The 25,509-nt window shown below is 45.4% G+C and overlaps 3 protein-coding genes across 11 annotated transcripts in view; 2 read left to right on the top strand and 1 right to left on the bottom strand.

Moving 5' to 3' along the window:
* LOC131132200 (unconventional myosin-XVIIIa-like) overlaps nucleotides 1–2,872 on the bottom strand; it is a 78,957-nt gene extending 76,085 nt beyond the window's left edge. For 4 of the 5 annotated variants that reach the window (XM_078792253.1, XM_078792261.1, XM_078792256.1 and 1 more), the window contains exons 1-2: nucleotides 2,574–2,872; nucleotides 201–1,227 (exon numbers count right to left, since the gene is read on the bottom strand). In XM_078792253.1, the coding sequence (XP_078648379.1) occupies nucleotides 201–1,139 (939 nt within the window). In that variant the 5' untranslated portion in view covers nucleotides 1,140–1,227; nucleotides 2,574–2,872. The remainder of the gene's footprint in view (nucleotides 1–200; nucleotides 1,228–2,573) is intronic. The other variant, XM_078792254.1, reaches the window with a different exon arrangement.
* Nucleotides 2,873–4,416: 1,544 nt separating this feature from the next.
* On the top strand, nucleotides 4,417–18,731 carry LOC131132684 (vascular endothelial zinc finger 1-like). The gene is made up of 5 exons (XM_058078534.2): nucleotides 4,417–4,561; nucleotides 10,873–11,621; nucleotides 14,078–14,147; nucleotides 14,291–14,453; nucleotides 16,312–18,731. The coding sequence occupies exons 1-5, from the start codon at nucleotides 4,529–4,531 to the stop codon at nucleotides 16,656–16,658; spliced, it is 1,362 nt and encodes a 453-aa protein (XP_057934517.2). The 5' UTR covers nucleotides 4,417–4,528; the 3' UTR covers nucleotides 16,659–18,731.
* A 1,158-nt stretch (nucleotides 18,732–19,889) lies between these two features.
* ksr1a (kinase suppressor of ras 1a) overlaps nucleotides 19,890–25,509 on the top strand; it is a 29,537-nt gene continuing 23,917 nt past the window's right edge. The window contains exons 1-5 of one of the 5 annotated variants that reach the window (XM_078792274.1): nucleotides 19,890–20,253; nucleotides 21,668–21,730; nucleotides 21,815–21,870; nucleotides 23,495–23,655; nucleotides 24,648–25,244. In XM_078792274.1, coding sequence (XP_078648400.1) covers nucleotides 25,029–25,244 — 216 coding nt within the window. In that variant the 5' untranslated portion in view covers nucleotides 19,890–20,253; nucleotides 21,668–21,730; nucleotides 21,815–21,870; nucleotides 23,495–23,655; nucleotides 24,648–25,028. Of the gene's footprint in view, nucleotides 20,254–21,667; nucleotides 21,731–21,814; nucleotides 21,871–23,347; nucleotides 23,656–24,647; nucleotides 25,245–25,509 lie in introns of those variants that run through there. The other 4 variants (XM_078792275.1, XM_078792283.1, XM_058077774.2 and 1 more) reach the window with 4 other exon arrangements.

A 25,509-nucleotide genomic window follows, 5' to 3' on the forward strand; every position in this document is an offset into this window, starting at 1 on the left:
GATGCTTGAAAGGTGAGCTGCATTGATGTTTGTTAGCGTCTGGTGTAAGACTGGCGTTTACCAACCTGCAGTTGTAATTGTACCCTGGGCTAGTGTACAGCAGGAGAAGGGTTCCACTGAGGTATAACACACAACAACCGGCCCATGGGCAGGCCGATGGGGTAGAAGGGGAATAGGTATGTTTGGAAAGCGTAACTTACGATGAAGTCTTCCTTGTTGTGGTCTCGTGAGGTCCTCAGCCAGCTGCGATTCAACTCACTCAGCTCCAAAATGGGCTGCACCTTCAGCAGCACAGACTCTCCAGATTGACGGATCATCTCCACAATCTCATCCCTGCTCCTGTTCTCGACCTTGATCCCATTGATCTCCACCAGCCTGTCTCCTGGCACCAGGCCCAGCACCCCGTCCTTGGCGGCAGCACCGGGCTCAGCAAAGTGCACCACCCGCCGACACAGGCCTCCATCAGGCTGCCTGTCCAGCATGGTGGTCCGCCTCAGAGAGAAGCCAAAATCTCCAGTGTTGCGCCGCTTTAGCTTCAGTTCTCTCGGGTCGGGTACTGGAGGGGCAACGAGCACAGGCAACTGCAGGTCAACCCCTGGGAACGTCTTTTCCACGAGCTCTGGGATGTGAACCCTGTATGGCTTTTGACCTTTGCCCCCTTGGTAAAATATCTGTGGCCTCAATTTCTGCCCGTAAAGTCTTGAAGCATCACATGCATTGTTCCCCTGGGAGCTAGCTGGATGCTTCAGGCTTGCCCCAGAATTCAACCTGGCTAATTCCCCAAACTTAGCCGCTCTCTCCTTTACAGAGCTGCGTATTTGGTCGTGGTCAATGTCCTTCGTCTCCTCAGGAGGTCCCACATCCTGCGCTATGCTGTTGCAGCTGGTCGGGTGTTCAGCATCCAGGTCTGTGAGGCTGAGATCCTGGCTGCTTGCCACCTTAATGGGAATAGGACCTGAGATCTCCAACTTGCTCCTCGATTCTTTCTTGGAGCTCCCCCGATTGAGGTGAAAGAAGCCTCGACGTATGCTCATCTCTTCCAGACTCTTCAGCTCGGCGGGGGACATGCGCTCCTTCTTCTCCTTTTTGTCTTTCTTCTCCTTGTCCTTCTCTTTGTCTTTCTTCATCAAATGAAACATTGTCTCCGGGCCCGTGCTTGGTGGCTGTCTACAGCCACAAATGGCAGATATTCATCAAGTCCTGGAAAGCATGATGATATCATGTCAGCTACAAGGGAAGAAACATACATTTTAGTTTGCCTCCTACAATCATTTATGAATGAATCAGTGTAGATGTTTATATTTACAGTATGTAAACAAATACAACTAATGCATCTGCACTGGTACAGCTGACAAACGTAGGGTGGGTTGATGGATGGATGGATGGATGGATGGATGGGTGGATGGATGAATGAGTGGATGGATGGATGCATTGGTGGATGGCTGCATGGGTGGATGGATGGGTGGATGGATGGGCGGATGCATGGGTGGATGGATGGGCGGATGCATGGGTGGATGGATTGGATGGGCAGAAGCATGGGAGGATGGATGCATGGGTGGATGGTTGGGTGAATGGATGGATGGATGGATGGATGGATGGATGGATGGATGGATGGATGGATGGGTGGATGAAGGAGTGGATGGATGGATGCATGGGTGGATGGATGCATGGGTGGATGGATGCATGGGTGGATGGATGGGCGGGTGCATGGGTGGATGGATTGGATGGATGGATGGATGGATGAATGAGTGGATGGATGGGCGGGTGCATGGGTGGATGGATTGGATGGATGGATGGATGAATGAGTGGATGGATGGATGGATGGATGGATAGGTGGATGGATGGGCGGATACATGGGTGGATGGATTGGATGGGCAGAAGCATGGGTGGATGGATGCATGGATGGATGGGTGGGTGGGTGGATGGTTGAATGGATGGATGGATGGGTGGGTGGATGGATGGGTGTCGAGTTGACAGCTGTGGCCTGCAGTGAGATCCCTAGCGTTCTCAACCGTCACTGGGCGGACTCTGGTGCGTTCTCCAGACCAGTCCAGTTATACATCTTGCTCTTAATAACATGAATGATCAGCGACCTACAATTGAATTCGTAATTATCACCATGCTTCAGTGACATACAACTCACACCCAGACTCACCAGCCGTACCATGTTCAACCACGATGAATCAATACATGACACGCGCCAGCCATCCTGCTCACAGTCCTCACTTTGACTGGCATCATGGTGATGTCACTGGCTGTGGATGTAGCTGTGTAGTTGTGTGGAGCGCCACTCCAACAGTTCTAATACTACGCCCATCCCAAACAGCTAAAATGTCAGCTGAATACATTTAGTCCCGAATGTGACAGCGTAGCAAACTAAAGCCACATGAATAAACGTGCTGTTAAATCACCTGTCTGACAGTGTCAATGGAAACTTTGGACAGTAAAGGCATTTACTTAATAAAGTATTGGACTGTGCAAATGTACCTAATCTTGTGGCTGACAATGCTGTCCTACATAGAAGCATATTTAACATAACATCAGCATGGAGCAAACATTTATAAAATACTTACCTTGCACGTGCATGCAGCATCCCTTGTGTGTTTTGTCAAATCCATAAGCAGCAAAGTAGATATCAATAATGTTACCTTACGTCTTGTGAGTTGTAGCTCGTACTTAGGACTGCGATTGAGGATGTCTGTAGTAGTACGAGCGAGGTGACTGCACGCTATCAAGTGTGTCTATGTTGTGCTACATCCCGAGGGCTTGGATATAATTCTAAGCTGCTTTGCCCTCATTAAAAGCCGGCTAGCCTCATGGAAGGATGTCAGTACAGCCTCTACCACAGAGTACAACGGCTACAAGTCACAGTCAACAGCATCCTACCTGTAGCCCGTCGCCACGTCACAAGGTGTTATTTCAAGTTTCCAATTTGACTTCAGTGAAATTGCCAGGAAGTAGGATGAACTTGTGATGCCTTCATGTAAACACCTGTAGACTTCCTAGACGTATTGGGGGAACTAATGCAATGGACAACATAAATTAATACATTGTTTACATGTACGTACCTGTTAGCAACACAGTCAGCGTGGTCTGGGGAAAACATGACTATAAGGTCAGCACTTTCTACTTCCATTTTCTGCACAGTGCCCCTAAATTAACTATTAAATACTTATTCAAACGTTTAGTTTATACAATTTCGTGTGTTGACGCTGCTTGAGTGAAATTCCCACAGCACACGAAGGAAGCATTGTTGTAACTTGAACACTAGCGACATCTAATGGTCAAACTGAATACTGGGTCAAGTTCATGCAGAACAACCAGCTGTCACATTTATGGGGTCACAAAACAGCCAATTTACTGCTAATATGAGTATGTTACACAGCCTTATACTCATTCGTGCTGTTGATAGATTATGTTGTGTATTTTTAATCTTATCATTAAGATGAGAAAAGCATCGGCTGATTTAATGTGGGCCCCATTGCAATGTATGGCAATAGATGACTCCCATGTACAAATGTGTACTGTAATTACTACATACGCAATGGGAACACCATCACTAAACCACAATGAGAAAACTTCCTCTTTTCAAATTGCTGCCTTATTAAATAAGAGACCTATCTGAATTTGGACTTTTTGTCATTTCTTGCCATAATTTCAAAATAAAAAGTAGATCAAATGGATTTAAATTCTACAAAATATGTCAACGACGGCCTATGTAAGCTTTGGAGTTTGTATTTTTGTCCATTTGTGTCTAAGGATTGGAGAAAATGTTTAACTTTTACATGACCTTGGCTTGATATGATATTGTGTAATAAGTCCTCTCAATGGCAGTTGTTTTTCTCTGATTACTTTTGTTGCTCCAACCTTTTCGAATTTGGAGGCAGATGATGCACTGTACACATATTTAGGTCACGGGACAAATACATAGATTTTAAGGATTTAGTTTTTTTACATAATATAAGGAGATTGGGACTATTGTGAATATAGTCACTGATATATCAATCCACAAGAGGCGATATAAACCAAGGGTGTGCATTCATTCTCTTTCCATGAATGAAAACAAGATGCTATCTAATGCAAACTAATTGATTGATAGAAAGGATAAATCCATCATTTTTAATATAGCACATCCATTCATGACACAGTAGTAAGACATGTACGGAGCAGCCACATGCGACACAGAGGATACTGAATAAATAAAAAAAAGAAGTCCCTCGTAGAATCCTCAGAAATACATCCACGGGGCTGTTTAGAAAACAACTTTAAAATAGTAAATAGTATAGTGAGGAAAAAATCAATGTGACGGTTTATTGATCAATATTAGATTTAACAGTAAACATTTTTCAATCATTATTTCATGTCAGCGATGAGACAATATGCGTTTATGAAAGACCCAAGGATGCAACCCCCGTGTTCTGCGTAAAATGGTACAGCCCGTAAGGTTACCGGAAGTTGTTTCAGCTGCCATGTTTGGTTGCTTTGTTGTAGGCTTCCACTAGGTTTCCTCCAGAATCACTAAGTGGAAATGGAGCCGAGCTGGAGTACGTTTCTTTTCCAAGTAAGTTCACTCTTTGTGTGGTCATGGGGTGATCCGGCGACGGAGGGGGAAACGCTTAAAGCCTAGGCAGTGCGTCTTTTGGCGGCAAAAGTATTTTTTAAACGAGTTGTGCGAAGAACAAATAAGCAAGCAAAACAATGGTAAATGACTCCGGGCTTCCAGCTGTGAGGCTCGGGAATGACGCTTAAACAAAAAAATCTCCCTCGATGATTGTTTTGGTTTGTATCAACAAAACGAATGTTGTAGTAAATTGCGCGTTAGTGTTTCCCTAAAGTTTTCCAAGTCGACCCCAGAACAAAAAAAAAACATGCGGGATGATTTCAAGTGAGCCACTGCACCGTTACAATCGCCCCCCTCCCCTCTACACACACACACACACACACACACACACACACACATCTTGAGCCCTGGAATAAAAGCTTTCCTCGGATACCCAGTGTTGAGGAAATCTGCGTCGTATGGAAAGAGATGCGTTTTGTTGTGAACGCGAAGTAAATCTCAGCAGCTGATAACAACTTTCCCCCCGCTGCGACTGTAGCGGTCACTAGCCAAGTTAGCTAACCAGCCTCCATCACACTCCCCAACGCCGGCCTGACTCACCACACTCACCTTGCAACTCAAAGGCCGTCTGTCTGCTCATTTGGCTCTGTTTGTTTCTAGTCAGCGTCGCGGAAAGGAAGGTAAACTATGCACACTATGCAGCTAACACTAGCAGCGATGATGCTAATACTCCTCGTTTTGATTCAAGCAAACATTCTCTTTACCTAGCAGAAATAATGTAAGTATTCAATGAATGTAATTATGGATGAGAATGGTGGGGTAATGTGTTGCCATAGTGATGAAATGTAGCATCACATGCTGTCTCGATGCTAGTGCGTCTCAGTGGATTAGAATATCTTTGAAAACTTCATTCATTTGACTACCTCCATATATTCCATAGCACAGTGAAAGAGCTCAACTAGTTGTCTATTGAAGTAGTGTGTACAGCGTTAGACTGATGCTATCGCGGGTATGTTTTAATTAATTGACAGCCCTAAATACTATATAATAAGTAGTTCTTGTATATCATAATAATACAATTGTTATTGTAATAGATCATATGCCAACGGTAGTAAAGTTGTGGGATTGTCATTGGTGGCATGTGTTTCCTCACGCTGTTGGTACTCTCTGCCGATACTTGAAATGCTCCAAATGTGTTAAAGAGCAGCATTTCTTCTGCCATGACTGTCTGTGAAGGCACACCACTTGGCACTGTTCCCTTTGGGTGTTCATCGTCCACCAAACCTCTGGATGAAGGCCCTGCATCCTCACATACTTTTTATTCCCCAACGGGAAACCTGAGCGGGTTTGTCTCGGTTTATTCCTGAATTGATTGATTTATTATCATGAGGCATTTTTTTCCAAAGCAGAAGTCTTGTTACGCTTGAATCTGACATGATCTGGCGAACGTGAAAGAGATAATACAGTAGTCAAAAGCTGAAGTGGACAAATGTCCGGTTCGACCTTAGTGACCCGGAGTAGTAGGTTGGCGCTGCCCTGGCATGGGTTTATTCAACTTGTTGTAGTCCTGTTGGTACGTTGCGTTCAAATTGCCAGTGCAGTATTCCCCCCGGAGTGTGGGTCCTATTTAACAGCCACTTTGTCAGCAGGCCCTTTTTGTGTACCGCACAGGAATTAGCCTGTTGATAGAGAATATTAATCACCACAGCTCTGACACCCGTAGTAACCCTGGGGATTGAGCATCACTGTAGAAAAGCAGAGTTCTCGCAAGGCTCAGAAGGCAGTCCCAACCCGGTTTACTCACTGGGTATACTGGAGCGACAGCACTGAATACTTGGACTACTCCAACCGCCAAGCATGCATTTCAGTTCCTGGTCACGTGTTAGTCTTTTACATGACATCTTTTGGCTGTTTTCATGTAAATATATGTTGTTATTTTTAGCCCATTATTTCGGTTATTTATTATTTTCCTGCAGGTTCTGAATCCCTTTGTCAGCACACAAAATCGAAATGTCTGCACAATTTTTAACCACAGCAATGTTTATTAGGACCCAACCGGTAAGAATCTTTGTGGGACAACGATATTTAATACTAATATTTGGGAATTTTTAAAAATGCTGAAAAATTGGCTCATTTGTATTTTTCTTATTTAAAAAAAGGATGAATGACCTGCTCTTGATGGCTTTACTAATTTACAAACACTTGTTACAGATATATACATACAATAGTTAGTTATTTTCAAATACAGTAACCCTTCCTTTACGGCGATGAATTGCTTCTAGACCCAAACATAAGTATACATAGTAGGATTCTATCATTTTAAATAGAATATATTTGTTGTTTGAGTAGAGAGAAAACCTGTTTACTGGCTTCTAAATGTGCTTTTTTAACATTAGAGCCCTCTAGACATGAAATAACACCCCTATGCTCACACTTACACTCCTTTTAGCCAATAGCAAAGACATAAGAGAAGGCTGGGGTTTGTGGAGGACAGGAAGTGATGCCAGAGGTCAGAGTTGAGTTTTAGCTTGGCATGAATTTGGGCTGTACAGTAGCCATTGTTATTGTGATCATGATGCGCATTATGATTATTAAACGGTAACATTACTTAGGCCTGCACGATATATCTAAAAAATATCATCGTGTTATCTGCACGTGCGATATCCATATTGAAAAGATACACGATAAATTCAACTTAATTGATGCATAAGCAACACATTTCTTCCATGTGCACTTGGGCCAATCCGGTGCTACTTTATACGGGAGCAACCTTAACATGCTGTTTTGCTATTGGCCAGCGCGAGCCATTCTCTCGGTCTCGGCGGAGGACCTGAAGGTTTAATGAAGTCCGAGTCAGAGGTGTCACTTGCTCACATTTTGTATTTGGTGAATGTTTGCGGGCGAGTGTAAGAGCTAATATGCTAATAATACAGAAAACAGTCATACAAAAATATGTGTGCTGGCTGTATTGTTTTAAATAATGGCCCACAGTTCTGAAAGTGATATCCTTTTACATAAGTTGGGTGTAATTATCGTTGTAGTTGCACATCAAATCGTTTTTCTGAAGCTGTGGAATTGGGATGAGATAATCATTGCTATAATGCTTGTAAGTGACTGATGCTGCACGCTAGCTATCCTGGACTCGTACGCATTGGCGCCATGACCGCAACTACCCATTGATGATGATGTTGATCAATCTGAAGCTGCTTGTCTGGATAAATGGAGTCATGGCTGGGGGCTCGACGTAGTGCTTTGGCACGCTGCATATCAGAAGAGGCAAACCGTCCATCAGTGTTTCCCCAAGTCAAAGCTGACACAAACATAACATGAACATTTGATGGGATAGTCTTGAGCACATTGCAAGTTGTATGATTTTCTATATAATGCACAAATATGTCAAATATTGCTACAACATTTCAAGACCAAACGCAAAGACTGTGTGCTCAAGTGGATCTTACACAAAGTTGTGTTTTGTGTAGCTTGAGTACCCACCAACCCCCATCTCCGTTTTCACATGCTCTTTGTTTTGGTGAAAATGGGATTATGCCAAGCAGCTGTATAGTGTGACACAAAAGATGGTGCATAATCTGACTCAGACGTGAGCAAGCCTACAGTGGGCTGTGGAGCCGTCAGGACGCTCCCTCCATTTTGATGTTATTTATGAGGGAGCAGACTCACTTGTCACAGCACATTTGTGTCAAAATGCTCAGAGCTGCATGAAGGCACAGCAGCTCTTCCAGGCCCCGTGCAGAGGTGCGGGGCCTGGAAGAGCAGCCGTCTGCACCGTATGCACCCAAACACAGCCGCCACCCCCGGTGTGGCAGTGGACGGGCTTGCATCGGCATCATGGCTGCTAGTCCTGGGAGGTGGTCAGTGTGAGCAGGTGCTCGGACAAATGGGTGGCTGGGTGGGCTTGGTGGCTCTCTCTCCCCGGGTCCCCTTGCGTATCAGGGCGAACTGATGGCTGGTTTTGCCGAGTGGTGTGTGGATAAACAATGTCCCCGTCTCATGAATAGATGAGCCAAATCAATGAAGATGAGCATACAAAGCACCCCTGCTGTGGCCCTAGTGCATCACTGCTCAGATTTGTGTCTTTTACAATAGGCTAGATGACATAAGGAGGACATTGGACGCTTCATTTTTCTTCCCTGGCCCCAGCCCTGCCCTCTCACAACTTCATTCTTGGCTGGCTTTCTTCCATGGGTGGTTGAAGCTCAAAGGGAAAGGTCAAGCATTTCACCTTGGCCTTTCTTGCCACTGCTGGACAACCTCTGCTTGTCTCAGCCCGTTGACGGAGAGGAGTGCTTCCAGCTTGGTAGTTACCTGTGGTAGTGGAAACCCAATCCTTTCTTTACTCGCCACAAGTCTGGTACGGTCTGGTACGGTAGTCCCTCATTTATGGTGGGGGATGGCTTCCAGACGCGACTGCCAAAAGTGACAGGAAATAACACCCCAAGAAGAAAGGCGTTAACCACCAATCCTGACCAACCTGGACAGTTTCCTTGCTCCCACACACGCACGTGATCTTCTCCCCGCTACTTGATGCAGCCATTTTTTGATTCTGAGTGATGACGCATCGACGTGCAGTTCTTGCACCTGCGTATTTTTTGTCGTCCCAGCCCTACCGCCAACCTGTCCGATCCGCATCAGAGAAAGGTTGTTAAAGGTAGAATTCTACTTGTGGCAGGGTACCAAACCAATAAGTGTCTGTGCCGCATTCCATCTTGTGATTACATGAATTTGTAGTGGTTCAGTCGCAAAAAGAATGGCCTGCTCTTGAGAGGCTTTTTGGCAGCATGCTAGCTGCCTTCTGATTGGAATGCTTGCTTCAGTCAGAGGATGAATCAGCAGGGCCGGATTCTTTTCTATGGGTGTCATTCATGACCAGTCCCTTTCTGGAGGCCAGATTCTCCAGCCCCTGTTGCACTCACCATAGTCTCACCTTTGCTGCTGCCTGCAGTACATCCCCAGTCGTGGAGGAGTAGAATGGGATTCCAAGCTCTGTCGTGTTGTTTAGATGATCCCCATCAGAGAAAGTTTGGAGTAAGTGAGAAAACCACAGCTTTTACTTTAGCTGCTGGGTTTTTCCTAGGTTTAGGAAAGGTGTTGCACCTTACCAGCAAGCGCTGAGACTCCATTGTTGGCACACATTGTCGACGGCGAATCAGGAGGAGACTGCTATTGTGGGAAGTGGCGCGTTCCAACGGATACATGTCACGGTTTTTAGCCACATTTTCTGTATGTTTTTTTAACTTGTAGTTTTCCTTCTCTTTCATTACCTTGTTGCTTCTTCAATCTACCCGCGTCTTTAAACACCCGCTTTCTTCTTCGTCCTCTGCTTGGGATGGCGCGTTGTTCATGTAAGCAATTCTTTGAAGCAGATGAAAAAAATAATAGTTTTTGTCATCGAAGTACTGGAATTATTCGAATAATCGTTGCAGCCCTACTTGTGAGTGAAATCCAACTTGCGAACATGACAGTCTAGGAATGGTTTCCAACTTGGAAACCATTAGGATCTTTCCAGAGGACCACCTTTGTGGGAATGGCTAATAAATGTCCTGCGGATGCAGATTAGGATTGGGCGATATTTTTGATATATAGATTCTTCCAACGATAGGAAAAAGAAAATGTTGATGGCTGTGCTCCGCGGTGGATACATAAGATGAATCAAACGTTGGTGTGGGGAAGTATTTACTCGGCGGACCTCCTAAACAGGTTTTCCAATGTCCCATGAAGATGTGCAGATTCTGAGTGAAACAAATACCAGAAGCACGTTTATTTTGAACACAGCTCGTCTTAGATGGAAATAGACATTCTCCACACACGGAACACACTTCCGTGACCGTCCTTCAAATTAAGAGCGCCATCTGCCCCATGTTTGCGTAAACAAAACAAGAGTGTCATAAAAATATCGTCCATATGCAATTGGAATTTCATGGGTCTTCCTTCATGACAAGCACAGGCGTTACAGTTGGTTGGAGATTTAGTAGCAATGTGTGCAGAGGCTGTCATCCATTTGAACAGTTAGCCAGATTGTTACCAAGGAATACATGTGCTTTACCATTTGAGGCAAGTCTATTTCATCATATGGCTTAGGGTTTGTAGCTTTTTTATACAAGACTCTGAAGAATGTACCTTTGATATCGTTTTATATGGTCATATTGTGATACTTCCCAAAAATACGGTGATACATGTTAAAGTCCATATCGCCCAAGCCGAATGCAGATAAATGGTAGCTGAAATACTGTTGGTCACCTGACGGTGAGTATATCCAATACTGGGCATTTATGGCTGTGTGTTGTTTCCAATAGCAGGCCAATGAAGCCCTCCACCACCAGCACCAGGTGGCCCAGAACAGCCTACTGCCTCTTCTTAACGCAGGGAGTGAACCAATCGACCAAAAGCCTATTCTGCCCATCCAACTCGAACAGAAAGCCCCCTCCAATGCTGCAGATCTCCTCAAAGACAATGTGGCGGGGGGAGGAGGCGCACGGCCATTGCTTGGAATAAAGAAGGAGCACAAAGGCAAAACACCCTTCGTTTGTGGATACTGCAACAAGGCCTTCCGTGACAGCTACCACCTCCGACGCCATGAGTCCAGCCACACGGGTATCAAAATGGTGTCACGGCCAAAGAAGACTGCCCAGACGGCCCCCACCATGGTCCCAATGATCTCCACCATGACACGAGAGAACAATGGCAACGCTTCCTACATCTCCACAGCGGCAGGCATCCTCTCCACAGCAACCACGTCCGTTTCTTCGGGCGCAGGCATCATGGCGTCGTCCGCAATGGGCAACATACAACAGCAGGCTGTCCCCAAGAAACCTGCCAAGCCTGTCAAGAAAAACCATGGGTGTGAGATGTGCGGCAAAGCCTTCCGCGATGTTTACCACCTGAACCGCCACAAGCTCTCCCATTCGGATGAAAAGCCCTTCGAGTGCCCCATCTGCCATCAGCGCTTCAAAAGGAAGGACCGCATGACCTACCACGTTCGCTCTCATGATGGTGGGGTCCATAAGCCCTACGTGTGCTCCGTCTGTGGGAAAGGCTTTTCCAGGTAAGACTACCTTCATCCAGGCCTTCAGCCTTTAACACTGTTTCACTGGAGGAAAATAATATGACACATTCTCCCAGCATGCACTCCTCTTCACACGGATCTTCTGTCCATCGGGAAACAGTTAGTGGTTGGTAGGGCTGACCCATAGATGGTTGTTTTTCAAATATGGTATTTCCTTTAAGCATTGAACCGGTATCTTGGGAAATGAGTTTTCCTCCATATCGGCCAGCCTTACTTATAGGTGAAATGGGTATGACAGTATTGGGGGGTTGGCGCGTCATTTAAAATGATTAACAGTGGAAGTCATTATTGATGTGCTTTTTGCAAATTATGCGCACAACTTCTATTCCACAGACGACAGCGACATATGACAGGAACATTGGAAGTCCAGTAAGTCGTCGCCGTAACGCTCGTTAATTAGTGCGGCAAGCACACCTTGAACGTCTGCTGTTTAGCTTCAAACCGCCACCAGCTGCAAAGCTAAGCTATAGTTGCGTATATTGCGTCATCAATGGGTTAATGTGCTAACAGCCCTTTGAGGGCCTTGGAGATGGAGACGCTGTACAAGTGACAGACCATTTACCATCCTCACCTGTCAGTGCAGTATGGCTTCATTGGAAGCACCTTGACTGTCCGCTGTTTAGCTTGGAACACCCACCAGCTAGACATCAAGGAGCTCGGCTGCAGTCGACTCCATGCGATGAAAAGGTCATGACGAGCCTGCAAGTGCAGTAGGCCTTACCGTGTGCAAGGATGCAATGCTGGGCTGGACGTAAGCAACATGCATGACTATATCTATCTTATTCATGTTGGTATGATGGAGTGATGATGCAGGAGTGTTTTCCTGGACATGGCAGGTTAATAGTCGTGTCGGTGGCGCGCTGATGTTCCACAGTGACGCTAAGACACGGACAGGCATGGCTCCAGCACAGTGACGTGGCTGAGGCATTCATCTGCCTGCTGGGAAGGCAGAATGGCCAGCCAAGAAAAGGCCACTGACTCACTGCCACTTAGCTGGATCTGTTGCCATGCACTGTCTGCACTCCACACCATCTGGGGCACAATAGCAACCCCCAAAAATATCTGCTTCGTAGCACCGCCCAGAAGGGCTGGTTTGTGCGTACAAGCAATAAAAGGGATTCCAGACAAATGAAATGAAATTTTCCAGTTCGGAAGCGGTCGCCAACACCGCCACCCTTAGTCACCTCGCTAACGCGATTCAGCGCTCAGCATCACCAAAAGCATCCAGCTGTCAGCCGTGGATCCACGCCAAGCTGACTGTCATGAAGACTGGAGATGCACGCTTAAAGGTCAGTCACAAGGAAGGAGCTGCTTAGGGAAAGCATGACAGCACAAGCACCCCAAAGACTTTATAGCCAACCTGTGGCCGCCATCACACGAGAAGGACGAAGCTTGTTGTTGGTCAGTGCTAAGTGAGGTGTGTTATGGAATAAAACTGCCCTGTAGTGTTTTTGCCTTCTTACCAGTGCAGCATTCATGAAGTTGCGCTAACATGGCCTACATTTCCCTCCTCATCCTCAGATGCTGAGCAAATTTAGCAGCAGAAAAACTGACCACCAGTCTTGCATATTCCTCTGTTGTGTTCATGCGGGGAAATGGAGGCCATGTCAACTGCCACTTTACGGGGAGTAAACAGGATAATGCTTCACCATCTCAGTGTGGTGCTTCCTGAAACTAGGCCAAACTAAATCACGCATGATTGAGCGCGGAGAATCAACTGACTGACTCAACTTTGAAGGATTTGGCCGAGCCCCCCATTATCGTTGCTAGCGCTACCTTAGCATGTGAGCAGAAAAGCCAAGTCGTGCTAGTCGTCTTACGGTTCACTGATGAATGACGTTACCGTGCGACCTTCGTTAGTGTCTCAATCCCTTCCTAGCCAAAACATTCTCCAACCCAAGACAACAAAGTCCAATTCACCCCCTCCAGAAAGCCAGATATGTTTTTCTGGTTGTACATGCAGAGAGCAATGACTGGCAGCAACATCAACCTTCCTCTTCTGCCAGGAGTTCTTCTGCTTTTCTTTTGGTATCCGGTCAGAATAACGGAGCCAAAGAGTAAAGAAGGTGAGAGACACTGTTGAAGAACACAAACCTGGCTGGCACATTGTGCCTTTATGCGTGTGCGCTGCCCACGCTGGTGTATGAATGTTTGGTGGAGGTCAGAGAGGCCGTAGGTGCCTCATTTCTATCAGACTGCCCCAGGACAGCTGTGTCTACAGACGTAGAGTACCAGCAGACCAGCAGTGTGTGACCGAGGTGGAAATAACTGAGTTAAATGTGAAGCGCTATATAAATCAAATCATCATAGTTCTGTGATGAACCCATAGGATAGTGCAGTGTTAATAACATGACAAGATGCCTGCTGCATTGATGCTAACTGGAGCTCACGCTCAGGTTCTACTGTAGAGTCTTGAATGACTGTGTTTCTTCCAGACCAGACCACTTGAGTTGCCATGTGAAGCACGTTCATTCTTCCGAACGACCGTTCAAATGTCAAGTGACGGTAGGAGTCGCTACTCCGTCTGACTGTTTGCTTGTTGTCATCCTTCACCTACTAATCCGGTGTGTGTGTGTGTGTGTGTGTGTGTGTGTGTGTGTGTGTGTGTGTGTGTGTGTGTGTGTGTGCGTGCGTGCGTGCATGTGCAGGCGTGCACCTCTGCTTTTGCCACCAAAGACCGGCTGCGTTCTCACATGATCAGACATGAGGGCAAGGTGACGTGCAGCATCTGTGGGAAGATGCTGAGTGCGGCGTACATCACCAGCCATCTGAAGACTCACGGACAGAGCAACTTCAGCGCTTGCAACAAAGGTATTTCTCCCCCCAAAGAAGTGTAGCTAGCAGCTTTACCTCGGCAGCCATTAGTAAAGTCACAGCTTTTATATCAGCAGCCTTTTTGTCATCTAGACACAGATTGTTCCGGATGCCTTTTCTTCAGCCTTTCCACAGTTACTGACTACAGGGGAACACAATCCATCATGCTGGCTATTCAGACAAGTGGCCACTAGGTGTCACCATAAAACTAATCAGCAGCCCACATAGAAGCATAGCTTCAGTTACTGTGCATACTGTTGTCACTTGTACAAGCCAAGTAGTGCAATGATCCCTCCATACATACACAACATACTATGCAGTGAGACGAGGGGTGGCAGGACAGGATGGTTGGGCGATGGAGGGCTAAGAACACCAAAAATTCCAAACTAACCTCCTAAAATGAAGGAGCACAGTGTGGAACTGTAAAAAAAACTTGACATTCATTTGCACTAGAAAGAGACACAAGAGCAGCGCCACCAATGGGAAAGAGTTCCCTACCTGCAGCCAATTACGGTTCGGAACTATGCTGTGTATTGTGCTGTATATGGTGTCAGAATACTTGAGGTACACCTCAGGGCCAGCCTAATTATGCATCCATCAGTTCCCAGCTGCATGCTCTCTAATGGCACACCTATTTATTGCTCACGTAGTTGATGTCACGTCAGGCCAACAGCTAAAAAAGCATTAGTGTCCAAAGTGCAGCACACGTGCCAGTTGCACCCCCTGGTGATATTTTTTACTCTGAAATCGCTAAAAATCTACGAAAAAATGTTGAAACACCCAAAATGTCAGATACACACTTTTTTTTTAATCCATGGAAATGTAAAATACATGACTTCAAAAACATATTTTTTTAAATACATGAAAATTAGGGCTGTCAATCATTTAAAATATTTGATCGTGATTCATCACATTTGTCTATAGTTAACTCAGCATTTAATCGCAGATAGAAATATAAAAAAAGTTTTTATATATTAAGTAGGGGAAAAAATCTTTGTGTTAAACAATTCCATGTACATCCACATCGATAATTACATCAAATTTTATGTAAAAGGATATCAATTTGGGAATTATGGCCCATTAGTTAAATACAGTCAGCAAGCATATTTTTGTATGCCTATTTTTCTGTATTATAAGCATATTAGCTCTTAAACTTGCCCACAAATGTTCAGCAAATCCAAAGTGTGAGCGAGTGAGACCTCTCACACATGTTTTTGTTTATTTGTGTCAGCTCCAAATAAGATGAGTTTATTTATGATACTCGATTTAAATTATAAATGTTTGTGAGTAAAAAAAGCCTACTTAAGAATATTGGAAAATTATTATTATAAAAGATTTGCCTCAATGCACCTTTCCTTCATGAAATGTCCAAATGAAAATACCTAAAACACAAGGCAATAGTCATAAAACATTTCATCCAAATTGCAAACTCAATGTAATTTTATTTCTTTTTTAAAACACATTAAAATACATAGAAAGTAAATATTATTGTATTACAATACTGTACCTATTCATTAGAAATCCCACAGTTTTTTAATGTTTAATGCGAGCTGCTATTTGTCCTACTTTGTTGACGGTCAATGAACGCAGCATCCACCGTTCTCGGATGCCCAGAGGGCTGTATGGATGTATTTGGATGTATTGTCCCCCTTTTTCTTTCACCTCATCCTTGCTCCCGAATGCTGATACTGAGAAATCATTTCCAATGCATAAAGTAGATGGTAATGGGGTCAAATGTATTCAAAGTGCATCAATGAGGGCTTTGGGCAGGCGGGTCGGCATTCCCACTTTGCGGTTGGACTGTGGTGTTCAAGATGGGTCCTGAGCTAAGACCGCACTTCTTGTTCCTCCCCAGACGGCAGCGAGGTCTGCAACTCGGCCTCCGCCACCCCTGTGACCGTCACGGCTCCCATCACCACGGCACTGAACCGCGGCAACCCCAACAACAACGCTGTCACCATTAGCGCCAACACGGTCAACATCACCTCTCCGGTCAGCCTTCAGCACCCGGTCACCATCACCGGGCCCGTCAACATCACCTCCGTCAACATCCCCGCCACCGCGCCCATGAACATCGCCCACCCGGTGGCCATCACCACCCCCATGCCAATGAATATTGCCGGCCCGCTCAATATTGCCATGAGACCGGTGGACAGCATGCCTTTCCTGTCCCAGGTCTTGCCGTCTTCTCCACCTTGGTAGATGTGGGAAGAAAGGGAAGCTTAGACTCCTCACCAGTCGCCCCCCCCGTGGAGCGGACGTGGATGCTTTGCGGCAGGGGCCACCCTCCAAGCCACCCGAGAAGACTTGAGTAGAACCCCAGGAGGACTGACCTTGACGTGGGGACAGGCGTAGGAAGTAGCGTAGTTGCTTGGAGGGACGAAACTGTGACGTGTGGCACCACGGGGGAGGAGGTGCTTGTTGTTTAACTCTAGCCTGCTAATCATCTTTCACGTAGGAATAGTACTAAGGGACAGATAGTAGTTACTACACTCTTCAGGTACTGCTAACGTGTACTTTATCATGACATAGTAATGTATTTTTACCTCCCCTTGACTCTGAAATCTTTCTATTTTTATATTTGTGTTGTTTATTTGTTGAATGCCAGCTTTCATCACTCTCCCCCCACCTGCACTGAGCACACGCAGCAGTATTACTACAGTACCCACGGTACCCACTGACACTATGGGCCCACCTAGTGGCTGACTGGGGAAATTTCCTCATCTTTTTTATCCTTTGTGTCCTTTTGCCCCCAAAAGACTCAGGAAAGACGCATGGTGAAGGAATGTGTGCGGCACATCTTCATTCTGGGATTCCTTCTGTTACCTTGGACAAAGCTACTTGATGTCAGCTTCCCTTTGGAGTGCCGTCCACACGACTTCCTTTTGACTGGCACACGTACGCCACCCTGGAGGGGGAGGGAAACTTTGTGAGATCAGGAGAAGGTTTGCAAAGGTCTCCTTTGAGAGTGAGCAACATTTTGAGAAGCATCCTGACAAAGTTTAGCCAAAACTTTCCAGAGAAACTTTTACAAGATCCTGAAAAGGTTTCTCTAGAAATGTCCTGAGGAGTAAGATAAGCCTTTCAGTTCCACAAGGGTAGCTTTCTTTGCTTCTGGTCTTCGGGGTTCTATCTTCATGATGGCGTTCCACTTTGAGGTTGGCCTGAATTGTCGAAGCTCAAGCGTGTTTGTTGGGAAGGTGGTTCCTGCAAGTGGAGACGTGTGGAAAGAACCTGGCTGTGTTGGGTTAGCTCCCGTTGGTCAGCATCTGACTGCGTTTCAAAGTTGATATGCGGTGCGAGTGTGACATGAGGAGACCCCATCCCGTTGGAGAAGAAGTCTTTTCAAGTGCTTCTCCAGAGGCTGAAGATCAATCACCTCCAAGGTGCTGGAGACCACGGCTCAACAAAACCAGGATCTCACAAAACCTTCTCAGGATGACTTTTTGTGTTGTTTGAAATGCTGTCCCGTTAGGCGTCTGTACAGCAGTGAGCATCTCGCGTGGACATGTTGGTGGCACGGGAACATGAAGAGCAGAACAAGTGTGGTCTGGTAGAGCTCCCATGTTCCTCTTTCACAGCATCCCAAGCGGACTGAAACCAAGATGGGTGATGTTTACATGCCCTATCCTTGACAGCCAACCGGACTTCCATCAGGGACGCATTACAAGCATAACCGTCCATGAGATGAGCATGTGCTGGACAACGGCGTATCTACTGTCCGTGTACGTTTTGAGATCTTTTCAGTAGAAACATCAGTCTCAGGCGGCAGAGAGGCTGAGACTGCATGAGTCCAAACACTAGGTCTGCCTTTTATTTTGAACAATGCCTTGTTGTCTCGACAGTGTTGCAAAACATATGCATGACTGTCCTTTTGCGAAGAAAATAGTGTATTTTTTCTTACTGTATGATGTAGACACTATAAATAGCTCTGTTGCCAAATGTGATGAAGAATAATGTGACGAACTGAGCATTTCCTGTTGAACTCAACACTCTTCAGTTGAAGCAGTTGAATGTATAGCTTTGTACAAAACTATTTTAGCTCTGAGGGTATGCTAGTGAAGATAGACCTGAAGAATAAAACACTTTTTTAATAAAACATTTTGTATTAGAAGATTAACATTGGTCATTTTGTATATAGAAGAAAAGTGGTTAGCAGAACGCTGAAACATTCCTGCATTTTTTTTCAATGTATGCCAGATGTATGTCAGATGATTCCATGGACACGCAATGTTATGTGCCTTTTATTTGGTTTGTCTAAATAAAAGGAAAGCATCAGGAGTGTATTCCTCAAACAGCTCTATCATAGAATGAGGCCTGGCCCCACTAAAAGCAAACATGCTTATGTGCTTCAGCGAATGAAGCCTGGCCCCACTAAAAGCAAACGTGCTTATGTGCTTCAGAGAATGAAGCCTGGCCCCCACTAAAAGAAAGCATGCGTATATGCTTTGTAGAATGAAGCCTGGCCCCACTAAAAGCAAACATGCTTATGTGCTTCAGAGAATGAAGCCTGGCCCCACTAAAAGCAAACATGCTTAGGTGCTTCAGAGAATGAAGCCTGGCCCCACTAAAGGCAAACATGCTTAGGTGCTTCATAGAATGAAGCCTGGCCCCACTAAAAGCAAACAGGCATATGTGCTTTGTAGAATGAAGCCTGGCCCCACTAAAAGCAAACATGCTTAGGTACTTCAGATAATGAAGCCTGGCCCCACTAAAAGCAAAAAGCTCATGTACACAATGTTATGTCTTTGCAGGGGAACAGCAGAATCAGAACCCTCCATCTCCAGCATCCTTCTATCTGTAGAAATATGACTGCACTAAAAGCATGATAAAGTTGACTAGTGTGAGTTGTCCGCCAGGTGGCGCCATGTATTCATATTCAAATGTTAGTTGACGTCCATCCTCATGGCAGCATGGGAAATACAATTCAAACAAACACCTTAATATTTTACACACATACATTGTATTGTGTTGTAATTAAAGCCACGCCAGGGAGGCAGGTGGCACAGAGTAACCCCACCCCCACCCCCGTCTGACGCTCTTTTATAACTTTGATACTTGAAGACGAACAGCAGAGCAATTCCAGCAGCATAGTGTATATCTATCTCCGTTTCACAAAGACGTCTCACTCACTGGTCGTCCTCGGAACTACACTTCCGCATTCTCCCAGTACGCAATATGCGTTCAGGGCCACTCGGAATATCACACCATGCGTGTATGTGTGGCCTCGATACAGAAAGACAAAGAAAAACAATAACGCGTGTGTATCACTCGCATGTAATTCTTAATGCGGAAGTAGCATTTGGTGCATTTAAAGAAGTCTAATAAACTCCACAAAACAATTCGACTTAAATGACGCGGTGCCTTGAAAGACAACCCCTGGAAGATCACAATAACTGTTAAAGAGAGCGTTTCAGACGTATGTGTTCATCGTTTACTGTGATTGAAATGTTCACTTCATTTGGCGATGTTAATACATGGCAATATATCTATATATAATCCATATAAATATGTATAATGCATACTATTGCATGAACGTGCATGGTATAAAATGTGGTATTGTCAGGCCGATGCAGGCAGCTTTATTGTCACCAATCTGCCTTAGTGTGAAGGAGTTAGCTCCTTGCTAAGTGTAGCCTCCTGCTTCTAAACCGCTTAGGGAGACACGTTGGACGGGCACCGGATCATGTTGTCCTCACCTTACTTTACCCCTGCACGGCCGACGTGCGTATGTACATTGTATAGGTGTGTCATGTCGGGTACAACATCATGGATTCAGAGGATAAACAAACAAAAGGTGAGCGCTCTAACTTGTATACTTTCCTATGAAGCAAAATGAGTTGATGAAATTGTCCCTCGGTCACATGTCGCAATCGTCCAATAAGACCCACGTGGTGTGAAAGATAAGCACATACTGCTTCCTTCCTGTGTGAGGCAACATGGCGATGTAGCAACTGCCATTGGCTAAATAGCCCACCTTTAAGCAGCACCGAGGCCCTCTTTAGTTTGATTGCTTACTTTTGTGAAAAACCTTCAAATACGTCAAATAATTGGAGTGTGTTTTAGTGGCGCTAGAGGAGGTGCAATTGTCTACCACAACGCCAGGGGGCAGAGTTTCCCAGAGTGCGCAAACACAGCTCTCGTCGACTCAGACCGGCTGGTAAGCTTCCGGTGTGGTGTGTGGGAGTGGGTAGTGAACCGCGACGTCCCCATCGTTGTAACGTTTCAACTAGCGATGAAGTGGACAATAACTGTTGTCTTCTACACCAACACCGGGTAAAAGTGTAAGTGTCTGTGAAATAGAATATTAAACTTAAACTGCACACCGACAACATAAAGTGAAGCTCCCAAAATACACATGCATCGTTCTGCTTCTAGTGTGTACAGTTTCTTTGACTTGACATATGACTAGTTATGTATTCACTCTATTACCATCTTTTTATCTCTTAAAGTTTATTCACATATAACGTATCAATAGAAAAATATATGTGCATAACACACATAACAAAGAAATATAATTGATGGGAAAATAATATATGTAATGGAAGACGGACAAAGTATGTCCAATTAATAACATATATTAGATGACATTATCAGATTTAGATGTTGTGGCTTATGACGGCTCATTGATTCCGGGCACAACCCCAATTGGTGAATTTTCGTGAAATAGGATTCAATATTCATCCATCCATCCATTTTCTATACCGCTTATCCTCACAAGGATGGGGGTATGCTGGAGCCTATCCCAGCTGTCTTTGGGCAAGAGGCGGGCTCCACCCTGGACTGGTGGCCAGCCAATCCCAGGGCACAAATAGACAAACAACCATTCACACTCACATTCATACCTATCGACAATTTGGAGTGGCCAATGAAGCTAACATGTTTTTGGAATGGGGGAGGGAAGGGGAGTACCCGGAGAAAAGCCACGCACAATAATACGCAATAATTATATAATAACAATAATGACTAAATATGGTAATGGGGTGGTGGTTAGAGCATAGAAATCTGTTATGACTTCCGATATACCAGTATTGACATCATTAGAGGTCTGTAGACATGAAGTAACACCCCTATAGTCACCTTTACGCCCCATTGTTCTTTGTTTACATCACATTATGCAGGCCGCAGGATCACTGCAGAGACATAACAGACGGCCAAGCTACCCTGCTAACTAGTTAGCATCTCCTATTTATGTACTTATTGTCTTTCAGACTGAGGGCTCCAGATGACGCTGTAGTTTAGACGTTTCTTTTTGAACTCCACTGAAGGCTGAGGTACCAAATGCATGGCCGACAACTGATGGCTACAAGAATACTTTATTGTTTCTCTTTACTGTGCTAACTTGTTCCGTGTCATAGCAACACTGAAAAAGGCACAGTGCTGCTGGCTGGACACCATCACGTCTGTGCTGCTGGTACACCACCACCTCCTTCTAGCTCCGTTTCATAAGAAGAACACGGTCCCTGCTCTTTGAATGCACCGTTTCTTCTTGGTTGGATCGCTTGGCCTCAAGCTGCTACACCGCATACACCCAGTACACCGTTACTTACACTCATGTACACATAAACCCAGTACACCGTTACTTACACTCATCTATACATACATCCAGTACACCATTACTTACACTCATCTATACATACACTCAGTACACCGTTACTTACACTCGTCTACACATACACCCAGTACACCGTTACTTACACTCGTCTATACATACACGCAGTACATTGTTACTTACACTCATCTATACATACACTCAGTACACCGTTACTTACACTCGTCTATACATACACCCAGTACACCGTTACTTACACTCGTCTATACATACACCCAGTACATTGTTACTTACACTCATCTATAAATACACCCAGTACACCGTTACTTACACTCGTCTACACATACACCCAGTACATTGTTACTTACACTCATCTATAAATACACCCAGTACACCGTTACTTACACTCGTCTACACATACACCCAGTACATTGTTACTTACACTCATCTATAAATACACCCAGTACACTGTTACTTACACTCATCTATACATACTACACCAAGTACACCGTTACTTACACTCGTCTACACATACACCCAGTACACCGTTACTTACACTCGTCTATACATACACCCAGTACATTGTTACTTACACTCATCTATACATACACTCAGTACACCGTTACTTACACTCGTCTATACATACACCCAGTACACCGTTACTTACACTCGTCTATACATACACCCAGTACATTGTTACTTACACTCATCTATAAATACACCCAGTACACCGTTACTTACACTCGTCTACACATACACCCAGTACATTGTTACTTACACTCATCTATAAATACACCCAGTACACCGTTACTTACACTCGTCTACACATACACCCAGTACATTGTTACTTACACTCATCTATACATACTACACCCAGTACACCGTTACTTACACTCATCTATACATACACCCAGTACACCATTACTTACACTCGTCTACACATACACCCAGTACACCATTACTTACACTTGTGTACACACACACATCCAGTACACCATTACTTACACTTGTGTACACCTACACCCAGTACATCGTTACTTACACTCATCTATACATATATATACCCAGTACACTGTTACTTACATTTGTGTACACATACTTCCAGTACACCGTTACTTATACTCATTTATATATATATATATATATACCCATTACACTGTTACTTACACTCGTGTACACCTACACCCAGTACACCATTACTTACACTCGTGTACACCTACACCCAGTACACTGTTACTTACACGCATCTATATATATATATAGTATACCCAGTACACTGTTACTTACACTCATGTACACATACACCCAGTACACCGTTACTTGCACTCGTGTACACATACACCCTGTACACCGTTACTTACACTCGTGTACACATACATGCAGAACACCTTTACTTACACGTGTATGTTTACAGCAATTCTAGCACGATTTATGGTGTATGCAAGCATGCTATTATTCACCATTCTAGTCGTGTTGTGGGTTGCAGTGAGGAAAGGAGAGGATGGCAGATGGAGAGAAGGAGAAGGAAGAGTCCATGAGAGGCGCTGACGTTGTATTGTGTAATCAGCCTATGTTCTGAGAAGGAACATCACACCCTCGTGTGCCGGGATCTTATTGTGGCCTCCCACTCACTAGACGGGAAGAAAGGTGAGGACTTCACGTTGAGGTTGGAATTGCTATCGTGTTTCTAAACTTTTGCTGGATGGTCTCCCAGTTTGGGTAGGTGGTGGTGGGGGGGCAACATGTGTCATGCTAGCTTCATAGCTAAGCACAATGTTCTTCAACTACAGTACAACCCACCTCGTATGTCCACTGGCTCCTCCCATCCACGTCAGCCGGACCACAAAGCAACTCAAGCCGCTGAACCCCCACCCTTCACATTTCAACACTATGCTCATGCTAATGTGCCAATGCTAATGTGGTAATCCATCCATTTTCCATGCCGCTTATCCTCACCTTATCCTGCTGCTGGAGCCTATCCCAGCTGACTTGGGTGAGATGCGGGATCCACCCTGGACTGGTAGCCAGCCGATCACAGGGCACATATAGACAAACAACCATTCCCACCCACATTCATACCTATGGACAATTTGGAGTGGCCAATCAAGCTAACATGTTTTTGGAATGTGGGAGGAAACCGGAGTACCTGGAGAAATCCCACGCATGCACGGGGAGAACATGCAAACTCCACACAGAGATGGGCGAGGGTGGAATTGAACTCGGGTCTCCTAGCTGTGAGGCCTGCGCACTAACCACCATGCAGCCCTATCCTGACCTCACTTATTTCATATTCTTTTGCAAGAGCCACATTGTCTGATATCATGATTTCATGATATTGTGATTTCATGATATTGTGATTTCATCATGATTCCTTTTCCAGAATGGGGGTTAGAGTAGGTCCTGGTAAGGAATGGTTGTCTGCGGTGACTTCTAGGACGATACAGTGACAGTATCACACACGGGCCAACATGACAACACTGACACTGTACTTATATAAACATGGACGACATCACAGAAATATATATTTTTTAAACTCGAGTTGTCATGAAGTTAGTAGCGATCCAAGTTGATATAAATGTTTGCATCGACCCGCCGAGGAGGGGCCACAAGAAAGAAGCGACCTCCCCCTTCTGTCATAGGCGTAGGGGAGAGGCGAGCCCCGGGTGGACTCCATTTCCCAGCGTGCATTGCGCCCCATGATGTTCCCAACAGCTGACAGACGGTGAAAGCCGCTAGCAGAGAGCTGTCTGTTGTGAGGGAAGAGGACAACGGCGGACCTCATCGTCACGTCGAGGGACTTTTCCACAATATTGTTGCGTCGAGCCTCCCCTTGGATTAAGAAAAGAAGTCTATTATTGTTATTATTTTTAGTTGGGCAGCCTCCGGGGTGGAAGCTGGGGGGACATCGGCGCGGTCAGGTGCTCCCTTCCACAATAGGTCGCCGGGGCTGCTGCATATGTCGGATTTCAGCCACTAACCTTTCCTCTGCAGCCCCCCCAGCCGAGCCCAAATGCCGAGGAATGGATAGTGTGACGACTAGCGGCGGGAACATGGTCGAGAGTGGCGAGAAGCCGGAGAGGGACGGCGGCGATGGAGGAGACTTAGCCATGGCCGCGCTCCACCAGTGCGAACTGATCCAGAACATGATAGATATCTCCATCTCCAGCCTGCAGGGGCTCAGGACCAAATGCGCCGCGTCCAACGACCTCACGCAGCAGGAAATCCGCACACTGGAGGTAAATGTTGCTCATGTGACAAAAACAGGCCGAGCCAGCCGTCGTGTGTCTTGTCAAACTGCGGAGTCATGACGTCCAGGGCTTATAGGCGTTCTGGAGAGACCCCCCCCCCCCCCCCGTCGTCTTTGTTTATGTGCACCACCCCCTGAGAGGTGCAGCATTCCTCCTCTTTCCCACATCCATGATTTTTCTCCTCGTTTGCTTCGTAGCACCATTCCTCCGACCTGATTGCATTTATTTGGAGACGTGCACGTGCTGCGTGTGC

This window comes from Doryrhamphus excisus, linkage group LG1 (genome assembly GCF_037039965.1).
Source record: "Doryrhamphus excisus strain RoL-2023G ecotype Guam linkage group LG1, RoL_Dexc_Guam_v1.1, whole genome shotgun sequence".
Classification (NCBI taxonomy): domain Eukaryota; kingdom Metazoa; phylum Chordata; class Actinopteri; order Syngnathiformes; family Syngnathidae; genus Doryrhamphus; species Doryrhamphus excisus.